A 23,047-nucleotide genomic window follows, 5' to 3' on the forward strand; every position below is an offset into this window, starting at 1 on the left:
CAAGGAACCACCACTGTTTGGCACACCTGTCTAGGTGACCCTGACAGGGACCTGGAGAACAGAACTAGCAGGAGCTTGAGGCTGTCGTGTGCCTCCCAAAAGCACCCTGGACCTTCTCGGATGCCCTATCTAGGCAGAAAGCAGGCTGGGCCTCCCACACACATTTCCCGAAAGCAAAGGGCATCCTCGTCTGCCCACCTAGGGTGCTGTAAGCTGCACTCCTAAGTTCAGAGCCTTGTGGGCCAGCTGGCTTTGCAAGTTCTGCCAGAGGGCCCGTTTTGTGAGTAGCTGACCATTCCCAAGGGCAGCGGCGTGTCCCCCAGCCTTCCCTGCCCGGGCCCTGGGGGAGGGAGTCGGGGAGTGGAGAGGGCCAGCCCTGCAGTGCTGCCTGTTCCTGCGGCTCCTCTCGGTGGGGGAGAACACAGCAGAAGAGTTTCTGCCACACTGCGGACCGCACCTGCTGCATTTCCCTGCGAAGCCAAATCTTTGCTGGGTAACAGGGAGGTGGGAAGCCGATCTGGAAAAGGGGTCGCGCTGGCGGGAGAAAAGGCAAGAAAGGGGTCTGCAGATCCTGTCTGGCGGCACCACAATAATAGCAACACGTCTCCCGCAGGGCTGGATCCCGCCGTGGACCTGGGATAGCTGCTATTGATTATCTCCTCCTTGCCTACTTGATTACGTTGGCAGGAGCCTCTCACCAGCGCCCCTCAACTTCTGCCCTCCCCCATCTCCCCGGCCCGGCAGCACCCAGCTGAGCTCTCCCGGAGGTTCTGGTTAGTAAGCCGGGCTCCGCCAAAGAATGTTTTCCTCGCGGGGCGGGGGCCGGGGGCCCAACGAGGTGACAAGCTCGGTGGCGGCAGCGGGCGGCTTGCCGCCCCGGCTCCGGCCCCGGCCCCCGCCGGCCCCTTTAATTCGAGTTCGCCGTCGAGCCAGGTGCGGCGCTGCGTGGCGCGGTGCCGCTGCGGGCGGCGGCCGGGAGCTCCGTACGCGCCGCCCGCGGGACTGCAGAGCCGGCTCCCGGCTGGCCGCCCGCACCCCGCCGCCGCCCGCCGCCGCCCGCTGCCGGGGTTCTGCCGGCGCTGGCCGTAACCCAGGAACATGGAGGCCCCGGTGCCCATCCGGAAGGGTAAATCCGTGTCGGGGCGTTGCGCGGCGCTTGCTGCCTTCCCTGCCCGGCTGCGGCGCCCGGAGGGGCTGCGGGGCACCCGGCGGCGCAGCCTGCAGCGCAGCAGGCTCGGGCTGAGTCCGCGGAGGCAAGCCCTTGCCGACCACTGCCGTCTGCTCGGCAGGTGCCAGACCGGGGAGATCAAGGGGAACTTGCACCCTGCTCAAGAAGAGTGCACAGAATGGGCTCGGGACCCTCTGGGGTTTGCGTGGCGCGGGGCGGAGGGCACGGAGAGGAGCTGGTGGGTGGTGGGAAGTGCAGCTGGCAGCATAACCATGTCTGGTAAATAGCGCGGGTTGGTAGGACCAGAACCACTTGGGACGGCCTGGCTGCATTCGCCTCTTCGGCACAGAATAACAAACGGCTTTGCTGCAGAGAGGGCTTTCCCCTTTGCTGGGGCCGTGGGCTGCCGCCGAGCCCCCGCGCTTAAAAGGAAGCTGAGATCTGGGGCAGCAGCCTGGCGCAGGCTACTCCCCACCCCCAGAGATCAGGTTCCGGGATTTTGGGGTGGAGACTGAGACTCGGCGGTCCCTCGGCTGGACCCCGGGGGCTTAGCTGAGCTGCGCTCGGGCCCCGCAGCAGGAGCCGACCGCGCGGGCAGGAGGGGGTTAAGGTGGCGCTAGCGGCCGCGGCCAGCGGGAGGGTCTGGTCCTCTGCGCGGAGGCGAGCGTTGAGCGCGCCGGCCGGAATCCCGGCCGGAGCCCGGGGCGATGGGGAGAGGGCCCAGACCCCTCCCCGCCCTGGGGCCGGCGGGATTGGGTCGGCAGGGGGCCAGTCCGGAAGCCGGCTTCCTCCAGGCTCCCCCTCTCGCTGCTGCCAAGCCGCCTCGCAGCTAGGCAGGCTGAGCGTTTGTTCTGTGCTCCCTGCCGAGGAGATGTGAGGGATTTTCTCTTGGGGGAGAAATCAGTGGTCGAGCGCCTGCCCAGCTCAAATGCCACCCGGCTCAGAGGGAGGCCTGCGGCCCAGGGATCCCGGAGGGAGAGTAAGTTCATCCAGCTTTCGTACAGTGGCGACTTTGTTGTGTGGGGTCTCCCTAGATGCGCTCTGAAGGAGTCTGTGTGTGCTGGGGGGTGGGGTGCTTCTTTTCCAGGACTGGCTGAGGTCAGAGCTTGTAGACAGGCTGCAGTGAGCTAAGCCCTCCTCTTGGGAGCTGCTGTGTCCTGACATGTGGGGGTAGGAGTGCTTCTTCCAGAGTCCTTGCTGAGAGCAGCTGGGGACTAGGGACCTGGATCAACCCAGAGAGGCCCCTGGAGAAGGCAGGCCCAGCTAAGCCCGAGTCTTGCTCCCTGGGAGAAAGTGCCTCAAGCTGATGGGAAGCCTGCCCAGAAGAGGCATGGAGGCTGAGGGATAGTCCTCAGGCCTGGCATCAGAATGGAGGGTGGGCATGGGGGCCTGTCACCTCCCATGAGGGAAGCTACCAGACCCTCCTAAATCTTGGCACCAGCTGGTTCAAATGCCCTGGTTCCACCTTGCTGCTGTTTTTTTTCCAGGCAACGTCACACCTCCTGAGGACAGCCAGGACTCCAGCTTTTGCTGAGCTTTGCATCTTGCCTCTTTCCTTCAAAAGGCTCCAAGCCCATGCTCGGCTGTCTTCAAGTCCCGCATGCCCCTGGCCAGGCACCTCACCGCCCCTCCAGCCCAGCCCAGTCCTAGAGCTCACGTCCAGGACCCAGAGTCTGCCCTCCTGCCCAGAATGACTCACCATTATTTCTAGCTCGAGTGAGAAGACGTGATGAGGAGTTGGGCTGCCTGTTTGTGCATCTAAGATTCCTGCAGCATCTGATCAGCTCTGCAAGGAAGAGAGCTTCAGGTCTCTGGTCAGGTAAATCAATCTATCATTTAATAACAGCCTTGTGTAGAATCACTGGGGTGGAGGCCAATGAGAAAGACCCAGGCCCAAGATCCCCAAACATGAATACCTCCCTGGGTACGAGTATCTGAGACATTAGTGCAGCACCTGGGAGAGGGTCCACTTTTATCCTATTAGCATGGGGTTATGCTCCATGAAGCCTGTGTGGTACAAGCGGGCCTGTACCAGCCACCTTCCCCCAGTGCAGGGCATTCCAGAGGTTCCTGGAGAGATTGCTACCTGTTCCCCCTGATCCCCAGACAAGTTACAAGGTGAAAGTAAATTTTGCTTTGTTGTGGTGGTGATCATGTGTCTGAACTCTTGGCTGAGAGATGGGAGACAAAAAGTGGCAACCCAGGTCGGGCTGCCAATGCTGAGTAGCCTCATGTCAATAACTGCCTCTGTCTTTCAGCCAAGCGAGGCTGTCTCTCCAGCTCTCAGAGAGCTCTCAGGGCTCTCCTGCAGGAGACCAGGCCAATGCTCCTGTGCTTCCTGGGGCCAGTAGCAGCACCCTGAGCTCCCTGCCACCAGGCAGCTGAAAGGCATAGCGTGAGGTGCTTCTCTCAGTCCCAATTATGACAGTGGCCACCGGAGACCCAGCAGACGAGGCTGCTGCCCTCCCTGGGCACCCACAGGACACCTATGACCCAGAGGCAGACCACGAGTGCTGTGAGAGGGTGGTGATCAACATCTCAGGGCTGCGGTTTGAGACCCAGCTAAAGACCTTAGCCCAGTTTCCAGAGACCCTCTTAGGGGACCCAAAGAAACGAATGAGGTACTTTGACCCCCTCCGAAATGAGTACTTTTTCGATCGGAACCGCCCTAGCTTTGATGCCATTTTGTACTACTACCAGTCGGGGGGCCGATTGAGGCGACCTGTGAATGTGCCCTTAGATATATTCTCTGAAGAAATTCGGTTTTATGAGCTGGGAGAAGAAGCGATGGAGATGTTTCGGGAAGATGAAGGCTACATCAAGGAGGAAGAGCGTCCTCTGCCTGAAAATGAGTTTCAGAGACAAGTGTGGCTTCTCTTTGAATACCCAGAGAGCTCAGGGCCTGCCAGGATTATAGCTATTGTGTCTGTCATGGTGATTCTGATCTCAATTGTCAGCTTCTGTCTGGAAACATTGCCCATCTTCCGGGATGAGAATGAAGACATGCATGGTAGTGGGGTGACCTTCCACACCTATTCCAACAGCACCATCGGGTACCAGCAGTCCACTTCCTTCACAGACCCTTTCTTCATTGTAGAGACACTCTGCATCATCTGGTTCTCCTTTGAATTCTTGGTGAGGTTCTTTGCCTGTCCCAGCAAAGCCGGCTTCTTCACCAACATCATGAACATCATTGACATTGTGGCCATCATCCCCTACTTCATCACCCTGGGGACAGAGTTGGCTGAGAAGCCAGAGGACGCTCAGCAAGGCCAGCAGGCCATGTCACTGGCCATCCTCCGTGTCATCCGGTTGGTAAGAGTCTTCAGGATTTTCAAGTTGTCCAGACACTCCAAAGGTCTCCAGATTCTAGGTCAGACCCTCAAAGCCAGCATGAGAGAACTGGGCCTCCTGATATTCTTTCTCTTCATAGGGGTCATCCTTTTCTCTAGTGCTGTGTATTTTGCAGAGGCCGATGAGCGAGAGTCCCAGTTCCCCAGCATCCCAGATGCCTTCTGGTGGGCAGTCGTCTCCATGACAACTGTAGGCTATGGAGACATGGTTCCGACTACCATTGGGGGAAAGATAGTGGGTTCCCTATGTGCGATTGCAGGTGTGTTAACTATTGCCTTACCGGTCCCTGTCATTGTGTCCAATTTCAACTACTTCTACCACCGGGAGACAGAGGGAGAGGAACAGGCCCAATACTTGCAAGTGACAAGCTGTCCAAAGATCCCATCCTCCCCTGACCTAAAGAAAAGTAGAAGTGCCTCTACCATTAGTAAGTCTGATTACATGGAGATCCAGGAGGGGGTAAACAACAGTAATGAGGACTTTAGAGAGGAAAACTTGAAAACAGCCAACTGTACCTTGGCTAACACAAACTATGTGAATATTACCAAAATGTTAACTGATGTCTGATTGAAACCTATTACCATACTCACAGCTCAATGGAACTAATGCAGATGTTGCATAATAGCCTGCATTGTAGTCAGTGTGTTCTACAGTGTGTATCTGGTTCTGCATGGAAAGCAATAGTTGTGCAAGTGACTTTTGATCTTTTGACTTTTGATTTAGAACACAGAATATCTATCATGGCTTTCATGCACATCCTTATCACCGGCTTATGAATTTCCAAAGACGGGAGTCACCTATCAAGCTAGGATTTCAGATAGACACGTTGAGGCCACCTCATATCCAATACACAGTGCACCATATCAGTGCCATCATTCCTTCCTAATGAAATGCACACAACATCCAGGAGATGCACTCCCCTCCCCACCATCCCACCACCTCATTTGAGCCCACCTGCCCTTTCACAGAGGAACACAATCATGGCTTAGCTTTAAATAGCTGGTGTTTGTTCAAAAGGTCATTCTCATTTTTGCATTGAAAAGAACACACAGTCCTGTGTGTTGGAATTACTTTCTGTGTCACAGGCTGGAGTTTGTGAATTGCAGTTGCCAAGTAGATGCTCTGGAGGCTTGTGTTTCATAACGGAAAATGCTGCATTCTGCTTTTTCTCTGCAGTGTCGATGTGAGGGGAAGCCCGGGGGAGGGACAGTTAGTATGACCGAATATGAGTTGTCAAGTTTCACATTTGTTCCCTTAGGCCTATGGGGAGAAGCTAACAAACCAACGGACCTCTAAGCCTCTGATTTCACCATTTTTGCGGCTCCAGGGTCACAAAAACATGTGTGGTTTCTTACTGGAGTTTGCAGACATCTGCTTTCCTAACTGATGTGGCCCAGCTACACTGACACTGCAGTGAAATTTACCAGTGATGCAATAGAGCTGCATGGGTGTTTGTTGCATGAATCTCAATATTTAAAACACAGGAGATAACCTATTTTCCTAGTAGCCTACGCAGTATTAATATTTAGAGTATTAATAGGCTTGGAATGGTCTTGAACTAGGGGTTTTTTTTTCCCATCAGAAGGCAAAATCCCTCCATCAGGGGAAAAAAATAGACTATTTGGAATGGAACTAAAACTTCTGGCCCCCCAGTCTACCTATCCCTGTTCTTCTAAACAGGAGCGCAGACCTCTGCAAAGCCAGGAGAGTAAGCAGGGAAGGCAGCATCTGAACACCTCACATGACTGCACCTTAGGAATTAACCCAGTCACGGGCATGACTGTACAGTGGACCAGGGCATCTGGTCCTGACGACAGGCAGGTCTGTGGATCCAATGTATATAAATATATATCGAGTATCTCTCTTTCACACGTTCCTCTACCTAGCTAGTGATAGAAAAAAAATTGCATTTGAACATTGTACAAGCTTATGCAATATTTTTGACACAGGGCAATTTATGCATGTGTTTGACTATGTGCACTAGGGTGTATATATATACATACGTATGTGTGTATATGTATATACACACACACACACACACATATATATATATTCATTTTCTGGAGTTCAGGTTCAGGAGCAAATCCACTGCTTGGTGGGTTGGCTGTCTAAGAGGCCTAACGGGTTAATTTGTCTCATTGGTAACCCCACCGGGCCTGGGTTTGCTGCCATTGCCTCAGACACTCCGGTATCCATGGATTCCTAGATGTTAGAATTGTCTTTCTGCCCTCCATGTGCTGCAGCTTCAGTTCCCATGGCTGAAGCTTGTCTTACTGAGTGCACAAGGGCCCCATGGCCCTCACAGTTCCAGCTGTCCTGGGCCAGACCCACCCCGGGCCTCCTCTCTACAGTTCATCCTGTTCATCATCTCCATTTTCACCTTTTCCCATGCCACTTGGATCTTATTATCATTTGGCTCTGCATCTGTCACTTTCCTGAACCTTTCCCTAAAGAGCCAGAATGGATCCCCTGCTTTGAAACCAAGGACACCAAGGAGTAGGACTCCCTGGGACCAAATTCCACTGATCTGGACCTAAAGGGAGCCTCCTCTATGTGGAAATGTCTGAAGTCTGGGACTAAGGGATGGAGTCCCTAGATGATCCAAAGGCATCATTTTGATCTCCAGACCCAAACTCTCTCCCCATTAAACTGGCAACCAGAGCTGCTTTTTAAAAAGAACCAAAGGATGGGTAAAGAATCCTTTCCCACCCCCTAGAACAAGTACAGTGCAAATGAGCACTGCACAGCCTAAAGGTAGACAGTAGGTTGACCCTGAAATGGCTTCAGGTAGGGGACTTTTAACTCACCAGACTGGACTTCTTTGCCTTTTGACAGGGTGGCCTAATTTTCCCAAACAATGAATTGCAGGGGTCGGGCTATGCAGGGATGGCTCCAGCCCAGGCCTCACTGCTGCCTAGTTAACACCTACAGTTGTCTTGGGGCATGGGGCACCAGCTCAGGGTGCTAGGCCCAGGGTGCTCATTAGTGCCTGGTCACCCACATCCCCAGGTATCTGCAGGGCATCCCATGCCCAGCACAAAGCCTCTGTGCTTCTCTTCCTCTCCTTCATGGGAGGTGGTGCTGAATTTCCAAGGCATGGGGTGGGAGGGACACAGACCTTTGGAAGATAGAAGGTAAAGCAACCCATATCTGAGGCCTAGGTCAGGGATAGATATCTTATCACAGTGTCCTTGGCCCAGGACTCTAAAATGTTCACATACAGTCATGCACATTCACCACAAAATAGGTACACTGTTGTCACACACAAAAGACAAACATACACCACATACAAATATACAACCTGCAACTCAGATGCAAAATACATAAAAAACTACATGGACAAAATGCATATGCATATAAGATACACAAAGGCTACTTTACCATTGTTTCTACACATGAAATACACACAAACTCAGTATATACACACAATGCATTTACTTATAACAGGCATACAAGATACATAGCACACATGCCCCAAAACATCACACAATACACATGAAATGCGGACATATGCTCAGACCCATTGCCCTGCCCCCAGAGCTATGAATTAACAGGCACAAACAAAAGATCAGATGTAATCACCTTTCCCTGGCCTGTGTCTGTATCCCTCAGTATCCTTCAAGGAATCTCTTTCTCTAATCTTTTCTCTCACCACCAGATTTCAGTCCTGAGAAGTAACTCCTAGGTTTCAAGCATGAGGATGGGCCACCACATCAAGCAGATATCTGACTAAGACCAGGAATTGCATGGGGTCTCTACCAATTCACCTTCCTCTGACCAAAAAACTGGGTGCAGGGTGTGGAAGTACCTGGGACAGCTGGTAGCATAATATAGGCCTCCTTGCCATGACCCTTCCTTCCTTCCAGCAAATCCACACAGACAACCCAATAGCCCAGGCTCCCCTTCTCCCAGCACCTGGGATCTCCAGATTCAGCCCTATTCTCTTAAAAGCAGTAATGGCTCAAGAAACTGCAGGATCTTGAGCCCAGGACCAGGGTGAAGATGTCCCCAACATTCTCTAAGCCCACAGATCTTATTGCCCTTCCATCCTTTGCAGCTTTGTTGGGGGCAAGGTCAGGAAGTTGAGACCCTGTAGAGAGACCTGTCTCTTAAAATGAGCCACCTTTACTTGCTTGTGGCATTTCACTTGCTCTTGTGCATAAGCCCAAAGGGGCCAACTCCTGATTCCCCTCTAGGGGTGTTCAATCCCGGGCACACTCTTCCTTTCCCTCTTGTTGGGCTCCCCTGGATGCCGTGCCTCCCATCCAATTGCTATGCAACCCGGTTCAGCTTAAGTAAAAAGTGATTAAGAACATACATCTAAGGCTAAACAAGCTAACACTTTTTAGAGGGCCTGACTTTATCCTGTATTCTAAGGCCATATTTAAATACTTTCTAAGATTACCCACCATTTTGGATTATTCTTGGAGCAGGTTCTTCCCCTAAGTAGGACTAGCTGAGAGCTGAGTGCATTTTAGCAAAGGCTTCACCTACATTGGAAGTTAGGAGTTGCAGTCAAGCTTTGGATCAGGCCTCACTCCTGATTTCTGCTCCTGCAGCCATCCCGTTGTGTCTCACCCTCCCTTCCAGTGATGGTTGCAGCTCCCAATCTCTACAGAAAAGGCAACAACAGTAGGGAATGGACATGCGGGTCCAAAACTTGTGCATTGCTGGAAACTTGTGTTTCCAAGTCAAGGTACCATTCCTGTTGGCTTCATCAAGTGTCTCTGTGGACTCATTTTCAAGAAAGTTGGAGTTCTCAGGAGACCGAAAAGGAAGAGGCCCAGGAAAGGTGGAGAGATTGTCAGGAAGAGAGAGTAGCTGAGCGGGTCAAATTTCAGAGTAAACTTTTTAGGAGCCGGCATTTAATTAAGAAAATAATTAAGGCTCTGTGCTTCCTGAAACTTCAGTGATACTTGACATGCTCTCTTCCTTCTTCTCTGCTTGCCTCTGTCCCTCTCACCTCTGCTTCTGAGGCTAATGTTGGCATGTCACCAGGAGGTCAGCCTTTTAAAGGGGGCCCCACGGGAGTGTGCCTCTAGATTGCGTTAGCCTAGTACGGAAAGGGCTCCCATGGAAGCTATGATGGCCTGAGACCCCAGCCTCGGTGTTCATGTTGCTGCTCCGTGTTGGGAGGGCCCAGGACTAGCTTGTCCTACCTGTTCTTTCTGGATCTCTCACTATATTGTAGTGAGGACTCTATCGTATCAACCCATGTGGAGAGAGGACAGCACCCTCTGAAGCTCCTCAGGCTGCGGATTCAGCACTGCCCACAGTAGTAGAGTCGTAGTGGCTGACTCCCCCCAAAAGAAACTGTAGAACAGTGTGCAAATTGCATATGAAGGTGGCACCACTACCCCTATGTCAGGAAGGGGATCACAGTGTTTTGACTTGTTTACTCAAGAGAGGGGATGATGGTGCCGAGCTCTGCTCCCCAGAGCTTTCCTGGGGCCCATTGTCATAATAACGTGTATGTGGGTGATGGCTGCCTGGTCTGCGAGGGCTATAATGTCCATGGTGCTCCTTGGTTACACAATGGAGGTTCCCCTAGCCTTGGCAAGGTATCCATTGCCAGGTTTGAACTCATGACCTTAACCTCATTAACATCATCAGTCACCTGAGCCAACCCGCAGAGAGGGGGATGCTGGGAGCTCTCTCAGTAGCTACTGTGACCATCATCTATATCTTCAGACTTGGCCCTTGTTGAGTCCAATCCTGTTCCCCTATCAAAGCAACCAGCAGGGACAGATGGAGGTAGGGGCTTCCCTACATGCAGGAAGGTTCTCTTCCTCAAACTAACCTAGTTTACTTTTCCTTTCTTTCTGCTTCCCTTCCCACCAAATCTCAGCTTCATCTCTCATAGTTTGTGTTTGAATATTTTTAAAGAGGAAAAGTGCAATAAAATAAATAGTGACTGTTTTCTTTAGCAATAGCTCTTTCAAAATCTTGCTCTCAGGACTGAAAAGTAATAGATAGTACCTGGATTATCAGATATTGCCCTTGACTTCTGGGGGCTCATTCACAGTCTCTGTAGTTTCTTCTTCTTCCCACGTGTTCACATGACTCCTGTCCTCTTGAGATCTGACCTCCTTCTGGAATGGATACATATGCTAAGATGCAGTATATGCACAAGGAAGGCCTGTGAGAGGGCTTTGTCACTCTGTCTCCTTCCTGTGTGCACCTCTCTGTCTCCATGTGTGTCTCTGTCCCCTCTCCCTCTGTCTCCCCATTTCTGTCTGCTGTCATACAGCATCCTTACAATGTCTAGGCATGAAAATCCTGCTTGTGTGACCTTTCAAGCCCATTTTGTTGACTTTCCCTCAGTCTGGCAGATGTAATGGAAGCCTACAGGAAAGCACTTCCCAATAGATAAGAATAAAGCATCCTGAGCCATTACAGAAGATCATTTCCATGCACTAAAAGCCATTACTTGATCCTTTTGCTGCCCTTTCTCCCTTCCCCAGGGAGATGGATGCTGAGGGAATGTGGCCTGGAGGTTTGCACTTGGGATCAGTAGCCTGGGCAGATTTGGGAATTGCCCTCTAACTCTCCTTCAAAATAAGCTGGCTTGCTCAACCAGAGGGACTCCATGAGAGCTGCAGAAGGAAGCAAGTTCTTGTGGGTTTCAGTAGAAGTCTACAGGGATAGAAGTTTGGGTGGTTAGGGCATGACATTAGTGAAATAAAGACTCTACCACCCGCTAGAGTGTGCAGCTGCACAAATATTTGCACACATAGCCAGGGGCTTCAGAAGAGTCCCCTTTCCTAACATCTGTGAGGTTAAATGTTCAGACTGGACAATCAGGGAAGGCTGGCAACCCCAGGGTCCCATTCCATTCTTTTTTGATCTACCTTGCTCTATACACATGTGTACAGCAAAACCTCAGTTAACTGATGGGGAAACCTCAGGGACAGGAACATCCTGGTTGCTTTGCAATTCTGGTTATTTGAGTGGGAATGGGAAAGCATGTCTGGTTCAACCTTTGGTATTGAGAAAAATATTTCCTAAGTAGGTTAACATAAACTTTCCTGCCTTAGTTAAGTAGAGTGTTTGAAGATAACAGGGACCTTGCCTTGCTCAGGGTCAACATTGTAAACCTCAGTGCTTATTGTACAGTAGTGGAGATAGATGGAGAAGACCAAAGAGACAGGCTGAATGGCTGCTGGCTACAAGATAGGCCTGGAAATGGGCCACTGGGGCACATCCTGGCTCATCAGATAGAGCCCTTGCTGTCATTTGCCTCTTTCTACTGAAAAGATAGTAAGAAAACATAATTCTTGTCAATCAAGGTTTTGGTTAATTGGTCCTGAGTTTTTAGAGGTTTTCCATATATACATATATTTATGTGTATATATATAGTATATGTATATATGTATACTATTTTTAAAATTACAGAATTATACATTGACCAGTCTCCTTAGTTTCACTCATGTGGAATAAATTTGGCAATCCAAGGAACAAACTGCATTTATGTGCATTTTTTGAATGACCTCCTTTGCATTCTTTTCACCTCTCCAGTTCCACTCTTTTTTTTTCTGCTTAGGGACCTCTCTAGAAGGCAGATCTTTCATAAAAAAAAGAACAGGCTACAGGATCACCTCTTTCCTTTCCCTCCCAGGTGGCTGCCTGACTCAGGGATAAAAGGGAAGTCTGATCTAACAGCCAGGTGCTTTAGCCTTTCTTCTGTCTGCCCTGGTTGGCTATAACCTCATCACTGAGGATCAGAAAAGTTATTCCAAACTTTGTACTCGAGGGGAGTGGAAAGCTTGAAGGCCTGGCAAAGGATTTATCTATTTAGCGTTCTCTTTGTCATTGGTGGTGCCCTAGGTTTGAGGTTTGTGAGATCTGAAAGTAACATTCCAATGAAGAACTAAAGCACATCTCTGCCACACAGAAGGTGAGGTTTGTGGCAATCAATGGAACTAACAAATCCATTCTGTTTTTTATTACGACTAAACCTAAGTTGAGGGTATGGGTATTAGAGCAGCTGAAATTCAGTTGCCTCTTTGGGGGTAAGCTGTACACATCACTCAAGAAACAGCTGGATGCAAGCTAAAACCTGCTCTCATTCTCCCTCTTGCCTGCTAGTGTGTTAGATCCATGGGAGACAGTTTCTCTCAGCCTCACCTCTTGCATTTGACTGTGTGCTTTCTACCTGGATGGGAGTGGGAGGGATTTTTCACTGCATCTGGAGCAATTGAAGTGGTGCAGGGGTGTCTGCCATCTCCCCACACCCACAGAAGCCCTCCAATCTGGCTATGTTAGTTGTGATCAGGCAACAGAAGCCCATAAACCAGACTTGGCATGACCAGCTGGTGCATTGAGGCAGTTGAGGTGGCCTGTCTGGATGGCTACTTCTTGTATTTCATGAACCTCAGCATGGAAATGCATATAACTTTCTGTGCTCCTCTGCACTCCTAAAATAGTCAAATATGTTCCAGATGAGTTTGCAGCTGAGAACTCCCTGCATCATTCCACTGATGGATGCACAGGGCATGATTATGTAATAATGTGGACAGCTACTGCAACATCTAGATCATTGAGGGCAATGTAGATGTGGCTGTGTGCTAGGACCCTTGGTAGCTATCCAGAGGACTCAGTCTGGTGTCTTTCTGAGTCTCTGTGAGAGGGCTCTAAGCCCTGCTTCTCCTTGAAAATGATTCCCTAGACACCGAATGCCTTGTTTGTATGAGTGAATAAATGCTCTGGGCTGCTAGAAAAAGCAATAGGAGGGGCTGGGAGGAAGAGAATATTCAGGGGCGCACTTTGCTACCAAACAATTTCCATGTCAGCTGCTAACATTACTGCCTTTTTAGCCTATGAAGTGTAGGGCAAGGACTTTGACCTGCCAGGTGGGGATAGAAAGGAGCACATCAGCTCCAGGCTAAGAAATGGGATAGAAAAGCAAGAAGAGAGGCCTGGCTGGCTTTGGCGGGGGTGAGTCTCAGCTCCTGAGGGTTTGAACATGCTCTGTGCTTGCCCCAGTTCTGCCTTCACGTGGGATCCAGCGACCCAGTTTCCTTTTGTTGTCGTGCTTGGATGGTTCCTTCATTTGAAGGGCCCCAGGAAGCTGGAAAGTCCCATGATCAAGCTCTAGCCTGCTGAGCAAACAATACCCCAGCCAAATTGGCCTCTTCCTGGTTTTCTGCATCCCTGAACCCCTCTCTCCACTAAGGATAATCTTGGAACAGTTGAGATTAATGGTGCCAGCAATCAAGGAAGATTCTCTAGTTTTCATCAGGGACATAGCTGTAAAGCTCATGAGTGGAGGATGCTATTTCCTTTTCCAGACCTGTGTGTGCTTATGTGCTTATAATATAGGCTGTCTCTGGAGACTTTATATTGTGTGATATATATATATATATATATATATATAAGAGAGAGAGAGAGAGAGAGAGAGAGAGGAGATGGCCGCCGCTCACTTAGGCTCATGCAGCACAGACTCCAATTAGAGTTTGCACTGGCTTCCTTGCTGCTTGTGCATGAATATTCAGCTGCCCTCCCATGTCCTGTCTCTAATAATTGCTGAAAACTCAAAGAGGTAGATAAATAAGCCTCCTTGGGATCAATAGCAGAAGGAACTCCAAGGCTGATGGTAAAGCTTCGTAAGGATGATGCCGAAAGGGAACTGGGGTCTCCATGGTGATAAGAGGCTGGGGACCAATGAGAGATGAAGGCGGAGCAGGACTTGTGGGGAAGACTCATGGGAGTTGGGAGTCATTTAACTATTTGTTTGCTTCGTGAAAATTTAGACACCAGCTGTAACTACATTGCACAGGATGTATTGATATTATCATTCTTGCTGACATATTCTGGAAGCTTTCAGCCCCACCAACACTGCCCCGCCCAGGACTTCTGCAGCTGAGAGTTCCTGTGTCAGTAGGGTCTGATATTTGTACATAGGTTATACATATATGTGTACATATGTGCCTCAATGAACATTGCCTGTCCACCTGATCATGGGTGTACATAGACTTCATAGAGCTCCACAGTCTTTTGTAAATATTGACACAAGTAAATAAGTATATAAATATATATTACTGAGGATTTATTTTAACATCATTCTGTGTGATATGAAAAAAAATAAAATTTTTGACAGACACTGATGATTTTCACTTCTTTCTTGCCTGCTGGGATTAGCGTCCCTACAACATGCAAGTGTGCTTGCCTCACTCTCAGCCTAGTTTCTGTGGCCATGAGGGTCCAGGCAGAGACCAGGCAGGATGGGAGAGGGTCCTCCTGGATGCATTGGGAATCGTCTTGGTGTGTGCCCGCCTGCCGTTGACTGGGAGCCCTGCGCAGACAAGGCAGAGTATGTGGATGGGAGGGTGGGTGGGTGCGTTTGAGATCTCCCCAATTACATCAACACTTCCTGTATCTTCCATGGAGCTGGAGGATGTGTGGGGGCGGGGTACGCAGTTTGAAGACCAAACACAGTCTGGGAATCATTTAAATGCGGCTGCACCCACATTTGCAGGCCTTGTCCTCAAACCCACCCCCACCTCTGCCCATTACTGCTGGCCCAGGGGTCTGGACCAACCATGCTTTCCACTCTCAAGTGAGGAGAATGTCTATCTTGGCCTCCTGAGATGGAGACACAGCAGCACCTTCGTGGAGAAGGTCCTAACACACACACACACACACACACACATACACACACTGCTGAGGCACATCTATGTGATTTCCCGCTCTCTGAGGGAATTTCCCTCTCTCTGAGGGCTAACCTAGTCCTGAACTCCCCCAGATTTAGAAGGCTCAAAAGAGGCCATGGTGTGGAGTACGACCGACCACAGGGAAGTCGGTGCCTCAGCCACTAGCAGGCACATCCCACCCCTGACCACCCCCCTACTCCAAACACCCAAATACCCAGGTCTCTTACTAAAGATCTTTAGTTTTACCCCTTCACAATCTACCATGCTCTGCCCCTAGGAAAACTGACCAGCCAAAGCAGCTGGGCTCCCCACCCTCACCTCACCTTCAGAAGGATGTGTTTCTGGGTGCAGATACTGAGGTGACAAGGGAGAGGGTGGCAAAGAGACAAGAACCATTTGGGACAGCTGCTGCTACGGGCACCTTCATATTGGGCATTTCCCCCACCATAGTGGGGCACTAGACCTCTGCGGAACAGCCTCAGGCTGACTAATGGAGTGGGGCTCCCTAGTCCAAAGAAATGGGAAACTGAGTTAGGCTCCCAGGCCTGGTCCCTCCTGCTGGGACTGCACAAGGAACTCCTGCCTCCAAGAAGCTGGGATGCTGGGAAGATGGGAGCTAGGAAGAATTTTGTCTAAACAGTCCCTGACTGTTTAGATCTTGTTAGGTAAACTGTGAACTTAGCTCTTGTTAGGTAAAAGTAAGGAGGAAAGGGAGGGAAAGGGAGTAGGGATGTGTGGAAGCTACAGCATCAAGGTCCCCATTCTTCTCTCCACTTTGGTGAGGAGAGCTCAGCTAGTTCAAGTGTAGTCCACCCATGCCACTATGCACACCGAACCCTCCCCACTTGGCCTGAGGCACCTGCCCTGTACACACTCGACCACCCTGGGCTCACCCCAACCAGTAGCTCTTGAGGGGCACTTGATGGGGTGAGGTACAAGTGGGGAGCTGTCCTAGTCCAGGGGTCCAATGTGGTGGACAGGGGGAGCAAAGCTGATTGGCACAATTGAGAAACAACATTAACCCTGGAGAAAGAGAACAGCTCTGGAGCCAAAGGCTTGGGTTTTGAATCCCAGCTCTGTCACTCACCAGCTCTGTAACCCTGGGGCACACTCTCTTTGAGCCTCAGTTTCCTCACTTCTATAAAGGGAATCATGACTCCTGCCTTATCTTGTGAAGATCAAATGAGCACCTGGTGCATAGTGGGAGCCCATAAAAATACATGAGTGTGCCCTTTCTCTTGGATTCCCATGTCCTAAAGATCCATGTGGGGCAGGATACTCAGAAATCTGAAAGTTGAAGGATTTTCAACCTTTTCTGGCCCAAGGGTTTCTAATCTGGAACAAGATCAACCCAAAGGGTCTAAAAGCCCCTGAAATGATGTATGACATGTTGTAGTATGGTTATTTTTCTTGACGTGTCCACAGCCCCCAAAATTTAAAACTATTGGTCAAAAGTAGACACCTTATCTTCTCCTCCATATCCAGGAAGGAACAGTGATTTGTCCACAGTGATTTTCATTTATTTAAAAACATTCATTTATTCAAAAAATGTTTTTGCATTTGATGCTTAGGATATTCTGCCCTTGTGGGCTTTCCAGACAAGAGAAGAAGATGGGAATTTACCCGCACCTGAGTAAGTGGCCGGCACAGAGCTAGACCCGGCTCCTGCTCCAGGACTTCTCTTTCTATTAATCTATGCCATGTGCAGTAGCTGTGCCTGAGTCTCAGGCCCTGGAGTCAAGACCTGAAATATCCCCAGGCTGGTTTAGCACAGCAGTGGGGGAAGAACCACATATTTTGAAGTGATTAATGCTATTTAAATGACATGCAAATGAGGCAGGTCTGCATCTTTTTAATCCATCAACTGGGACATTTCTTAATCTATCAGCTCTGGTTATCCTCTCCTTTTGTTTTCTTAGGTTACCTCCTCACACAGACTCACACACCCTCACTTAGGTCAGTAAACAACACACTCACAAATCCCTGGCTTATCAAGAAATGGTCAAGGCTCTTTGGCCTTGTACCTATTCCAACCTGAACACTAGCCAGGACTTGTAGTCACAATGGTGCCCAAAATATCTATGTCTTGGAAAAGCAGAGAAATGGCCTTGTTCTAGGACCCCTCACCCTGTATTTTTCTCTGGCCCTAGAAGAGACCTCTCATCTCAACTTCTCGGGTCAGACTGGCCTTTAGGTGCAGCCACTGCAAGTCACCTGAGTTAAATGGCCTGTGGTCAAGGTGCCACACATCTAATGCCCTGTCCCACAGGTCCCATCGAGATTGCCCTCCAGAGCCTGCCCAACACCACATCAGCCCTAGGACCAAACCCCTCCTCAATTCCAAGAGACTAGAGCTCCAAAGAGTTCCTACAGGCTTCCCAAATTCTAAGGATGGTGAGACTTGTTGCCTTAGGAAATGCTGGGCCTTGGAGTCAGGGTTGGGTTCCATTTCTGGCTCTACGGTATAGGCTATTATCTATGTGACCCTAACAAGGGAGTTAACATTTCTAAACTTCAGTTTTCCTGTCTCAACTAAAGATTAAAATGCCTACCTTACAGGGTCAGCATGAAGATTTTAAAAGGCATTAATATCTATATAAATACAAAGTACCGTACGTGTTATAAGAGCTTACTTTGTGCCAGACTGCAAAGTATATGACATGCATCATGCCATTTGGTTATCACAACAGTCCCATCAAGTAGGTGTTATCATTTGGTTATTTGTCCTCACCCAAATCTCATGTTAAAATGTGATCCCCAATGTTGGAGGTGGGGCCCGGTGGGAGGTGTTTGAGTCATAGGGAAAGGTCCCTCATGAATGTCTTGGGTCATCCCCTTGGCGATAAGTGAGTTCTCACTCTTAAGTTCACATGAGATTCTGGTCATTTAAAAGTGTGAAGCACCCACCCCCCTCCCTCTTGCTCCTGCTCTTGCCATGTGAAGTGCCTGCACCAGGCACCATGAGTAAAAGTTCTCTGAGGCCTCCCCAGAAGCAGATCCAGGTGTTATGCTTCTGGTACAGCCCACAGAACCATGAGCCAATTAAGCCTCTTTTCTATACAAATTACCCAGTCCTGGCTACTTATAGCAATGCAAGAATGGCCTAATACAGTAGGTGTTATATCTATATTTTAATCAGATTAAGAAACTGAACCTCAAAGAGGTTGCATAGGTAGCCCAAGGTCACACAGCTAAATAACTGGTACAGCCTTTGTGAGGTCTAAGCCTATACTCTTTATGAGTATTACAATCAATAGATATTAGTCCTTCCATCATCATTGGCTTCTTACCCTAGGTGACTGAGGGTACATAGATATGTCTTTTTTTTTTTTTTTTTTTTTGAGGCAGAGTTTCGCTCTTTTTGCCCAGGCTGGAGTGCAATGGCGCAATCTCGGCTCACTGCAACCTCCGCCTCCTGGGTTCAAGCGATTCTCCTGCCTCAGCCTCCTGAGTAGCTGGGATTACAGGTGCCCACCACCACGCCTGGCTAATTTCTTGTATTTTTAGTAGAGACAGGGTTTCACCATATTAGCCAGGCTGGTCGCAAACATAGATATGTCTTAAAAGAAGGCAAGCAAAAGAACCTCATCTGCCCTAAGGAGGCTTAATATAATCAAAATAGTCCACCTAGCCTAGGTGAACTAGGCTGGGAATGGCTTCGATCTTGGCTCTAAGCTCCACCTTGCTAAGCCCTGGTAAGTGGCATCTGAGATCTGTGGGTTGGAGAAAGGCGCCAACCCAGGGAAGAACTGTCTCACTCTTCTTGTAGTGGAGGAAGCCAGGCCAAGCAGAAAGCCGCTGTTCTAACCCCAACCCCACAGGTGTTAAGTGAGTAGCCTCCTCCCACGTGCTGGCGGACCCCAGCCAAGCCCCACCCTGTTCCTACAGCCAATGCCCCATTTCTACCTCTAGTCACCTAAGTGTCCAAGGTAACAGTTATCAGGCACCTTGCCAACTCATTCCACAACCCATCCATCTAGACCTTGGTGTGCCCAGCCTCTTTGCTCCAGGTGGGACCAGACCTTTTAGCAACTCTGTCCCACCTCTCTGCACACCCCTCCACCAGCTCCTAGTGCCCCTTCACACCCAAGGTGATTCAGATGGAGGCTGTGGCTGAATGGAGTTCTCCTCCTCCTCCCTCAGAGAGTAAAGGGGGAATAGACCTACCTTGGGAAAGACACACACACACACAAGCACTGTCAGAGAAATATAAAGTCCCAGGACCTGATTTCATCATTCTTAGCCTAACCTTGCAAGCTACTAAATCAAAAGTAAGATATTTCGTATACAAAGTAGGTATTCAGTAAATACAATGGCTAAAAAAATGATTTAAATTCAACTAAGAGGTAAGGACCATAAACCATGTGCAGGCATTGCACTGGGCAGTTTGCCTGTATTATCTCTCTTAACTCTTGCAACAACTCCATGATATCATTGTCATTATCTCAATTTTCAGATGAGAAAATTGAGGCTCAGGGAGGCAAAGTAATTGCCCATCCTCAAACAGCTAATAAAAGCAAATCTAGGACTGAGCTCCAAGACAGCACGAAGCCATCTGTGATGGTTGCTATTAAGTGTCAACTTGACTGGATTGAGGGATGCCTTGATGGCTAGTGAAGCACTTTTTCTGGGTAGTCTGTGAGCATCTGTCAGTTTCCAGAAAAGACTGATGTGTGTCAGCGGACTGAGAGAGGAAGACCTGACCTCAGTGTGGGCAGGCACCATCCGGTGGGATGGTGGCCCAGCTAGGACAAAGAGGGCAGAAGAAGGGGCTATGCTTGGGTCTCCCTCCCCCTTTTCTCCCATCCCACTCTCTCTCTGCCTCTTTCGCTCTTGCTCTCGCTCTCTCTCTCTTCTGGAGTAAGTGGCCTTTGTTTCCTCTTGCCTTTGGACATCAGACTCCAGATTCTTGGGCTTTTGGATTTGGGACTTGCACCGAGGCCTCCCAGGGGCTTTCAGGCCTTTGGCCTCAGACTGGGGGCTACACTCTTGGCTCTCCTTGTTCTGAGGCTTTCAGAGTTGAACTGAGACATGCTGCCAGCCTCTCTGGGAGCCACACTACTGGCTTCTGTCATCTTCCAGCCTGCAGAAAACCTATCTTGGGACTTCACCTTAGCAACTATGTGGGCCAATTCCCCCTAATAAATTCCCTTTCATATTTATCCCAGTGTTCTATCCCTCTGGAGAGCCCTGACTAATACACCGTCAAAGCCCTTGGTATGAAACCAGAGCCACCACCCTGGTGGGGTCAACACTCAGCTGAGCCTTACAGGGACACTTCAGCAAAAATCACCAAGGACTCTGACTCTGTTTCCCCAACCTCTTACCCCTGAGACTCCAGGAAAATATAGGAACAAAGCATTCTGGGGAAGATAAGGAAGTCTAGGGATTATGAGGTACAATGGAATGGGATCACCCTCCTTGGGTAATTTTGTCAGTGGGATTCATGAGGCTGCAAGGTGTGAATGAGCAATGGCTATATTAAAAGTTCCTGAAAAATCTGTCTTCCCTTGGGCGTCAGCTCCTGAGAGAGAGAGAAAGCCTGTGGCGGGGGGGGGGTCTGAACCTCTTCCCCAGCCCCCTTCTTCATTCCTCCCCATCAGAAAGGAAGGGTGTAGAAAAAAATTATTGGGAGAGGGGAGGAAATGAACCCTGAACCAATAGTAGCCCATAAATAGGCAGGAGCCTTTAATAAATGATTGCAAAATAAATGAGTAATTCTAGGAATGAATAATAAAAGAAAATGCTTATATATGGCACATACTCTATGCCAGGCCATGTTCTAAATATGTTTATCAATCCTTACAACCATCCTATGTCTGAGGCCCTAATTAGCCCCACGTTATACTCAGGAGAACAGAGGCACAGAGAGGCTTACCTGACTTGCGAGGAAGTTGTACATAACTTCCAAAGGCAGGATTTGAACCCAGGTCATCTGGCCGCAAAGCCCATGCTACTAACTCTCCCTCTTATTCATGACCCAGACTCCAAAGCAGTTTTTTATCCACTGACCTTCACAGTATATCTGTGTGGCAGCCGTCGGGTCAGGCATTACCATACTCAGTTTATAGACAAGAAAACCAAGGTGCTGAGAGGATGGGAACTTACCAAGGACACGTAGCTGGAAATGAAGAAGAGAACTCAGGTCTCTTGTCACCTGGTCCATGCTTCCTTATGTGACATTGGCTCCCAAGAATAAGGCAAGGGGTGAGGAAGTTGGGGGCAATAGAATCCTGGCTAGTCCTGTCTGGAAAGGGTCTTGAAGATCAACTAGACCAATTACCTTATTTTGTAGGTGAGAAGATTGAGGTCCAGGGGAGGCCAGCAGCTTGCTTAAGGCCACAAGTAAATTGGCAACTAAAATGCCAGTCTGCCGACTGCCAATCAAGCCAATTGCACCATGCTCTTCTTCCAAAGAAGCCAAGGGTCACAGCATTTGGCAAGGGAGAGATGCACTAAGTCAGGCACCATGAATTAAGCTCCTATTATGTTCCAGCGCCTTATGCAAATGCATGGAATGCAAAGAATTGTATCCCCTTCCTTGCTATTGGGGAATATCTGTAAACAAAAACAGTCAGAGCTCCTGCTTTCACGGACTTGACTTTCCGGTGGGAGATAAGTGAGAAAGAAAATACTATTAATAAAATCAAAGCAAGATTGGGAGATGAAGAGTGATGATAGGCGGTGCACTTTTATGGCAGGGTGGGCAGGGAAGGTCTCTTGGATAAGGTCACATCTAAGCAGAGACCTTTAGGAAGTCAGAGAGTTGACCATACAGATTCATGTGAGAAGATCATTCCATGCTCAGGGAGTGCAAGGGCACAGTCAGTGAGGCGAGGTGGAAGAAGGCATGCATTGAGGCCAGTGCTGCAGGAGCAGAAGAAGCAAGGGGGAAGACAATGGGAAACTAAAGAGTAAGGTTGGGAAGGGGACTTGCAGATTGTATAGGACCTTGTAGGACTCTGGACTCTGCTCTGGGTAAGGTGGGAAGCCATAGGAGCCTTTTCAGCATAGGAGAAACTTAACTGGATGTATTGTTTTCAGATCACCTCAGTTGCTGTTTTGAACAGACTCTAGGGGGCAAGGATAGAGTCTGGGGCCCAGTGAGAAGGCGACTGCAATCATTCAAGCAAGGAGCACGGAGGCTGGGTTGGTTGCAGCAGAGAAGTTGGGGAGAAGCAGTTGGATACACACTAAAGGCGGAGGCAATGGGATTTGCTGGTGAACTGAGTATGCAATGTAAGAAGGACAAAGGCATCCAGCATAACTCCAAGTTTTAGGTCTGAGCCCCACCCAAGCATAAACCCTCTGCCCTCAGCAACAAACCCTGGCCTGTCCTGGGAGCCAAGGGCAAGAGCCCAAGTAGGCAGGCCTGGCCCTGACTTAATTACAAGATCAATCCAACCAGCTGCCCTGCCAGCAGGAGTGCCCCTGGGCCTTAGCTTGGCCAGCCCCTGGGGTGTATCTCCTGGGCTTGTCAGAGGGAGTTAGCATCACACCATGCCCTGGGTCCCATCCAGCAGGCCTGGCTGGCCCTGCCACTGGGTAACTGGAGCCCAAGAAAAGTCCAGTCCAGACTAGGCCTAGGCTATAAGATTTGGGGCATTGAGCCTACTGGAACTTGAATATCTAGGGCTCCTGGGAAAGGAGAAGAACTTTGAATAGCTGACCTGACTCTTGAGAAGCTGACCGAGCTGCTGGGCTGGGGTGGGGGAACACTGAGTGCTGATCCATAGACTCAAGCCGATGCTCATTACCCAAACTAGAGAAACATGGTGGGCACTCCAGAGAAGGCTGATTCCAGAATGCCCAGGCTCATTCCCAGCATGATAGACTGGAAACACTGCTCAGGGACTAGGTTGGGTCAAGCCTG

At 49.6% G+C, this 23,047-nt stretch overlaps 1 protein-coding gene across 3 annotated transcripts; it reads left to right on the plus strand.

The window, feature by feature from the left end:
* Positions 1-458: 458 nt before the first annotated feature.
* On the plus strand, positions 459-14,624 carry KCNA2 (potassium voltage-gated channel subfamily A member 2). Of its 3 annotated transcripts, none has more exons than XM_030824867.1 (3): positions 459-773; positions 2,656-2,987; positions 3,427-14,624. In XM_030824867.1, the coding sequence occupies exon 3, from the start codon at positions 3,590-3,592 to the stop codon at positions 5,087-5,089; it is 1,500 nt and encodes a 499-aa protein (XP_030680727.1). In that variant the 5' UTR covers positions 459-773; positions 2,656-2,987; positions 3,427-3,589; the 3' UTR covers positions 5,090-14,624. The 3 variants fall into 3 exon arrangements, with proteins under 3 accessions (XP_030680727.1, XP_030680726.1, XP_003267995.1); XM_030824866.1 differs by lacking the exon at positions 459-773 and adding an exon at positions 909-1,126; XM_003267947.2 differs by lacking the exon at positions 459-773 and adding an exon at positions 1,157-2,147.
* The last annotated feature ends 8,423 nt before the right edge of the window (positions 14,625-23,047 follow it).

Source organism: Nomascus leucogenys, chromosome 12 (genome assembly GCF_006542625.1).
Source record: "Nomascus leucogenys isolate Asia chromosome 12, Asia_NLE_v1, whole genome shotgun sequence".
In the NCBI taxonomy this organism is placed as follows: Eukaryota; Metazoa; Chordata; class Mammalia; order Primates; family Hylobatidae; genus Nomascus; species Nomascus leucogenys.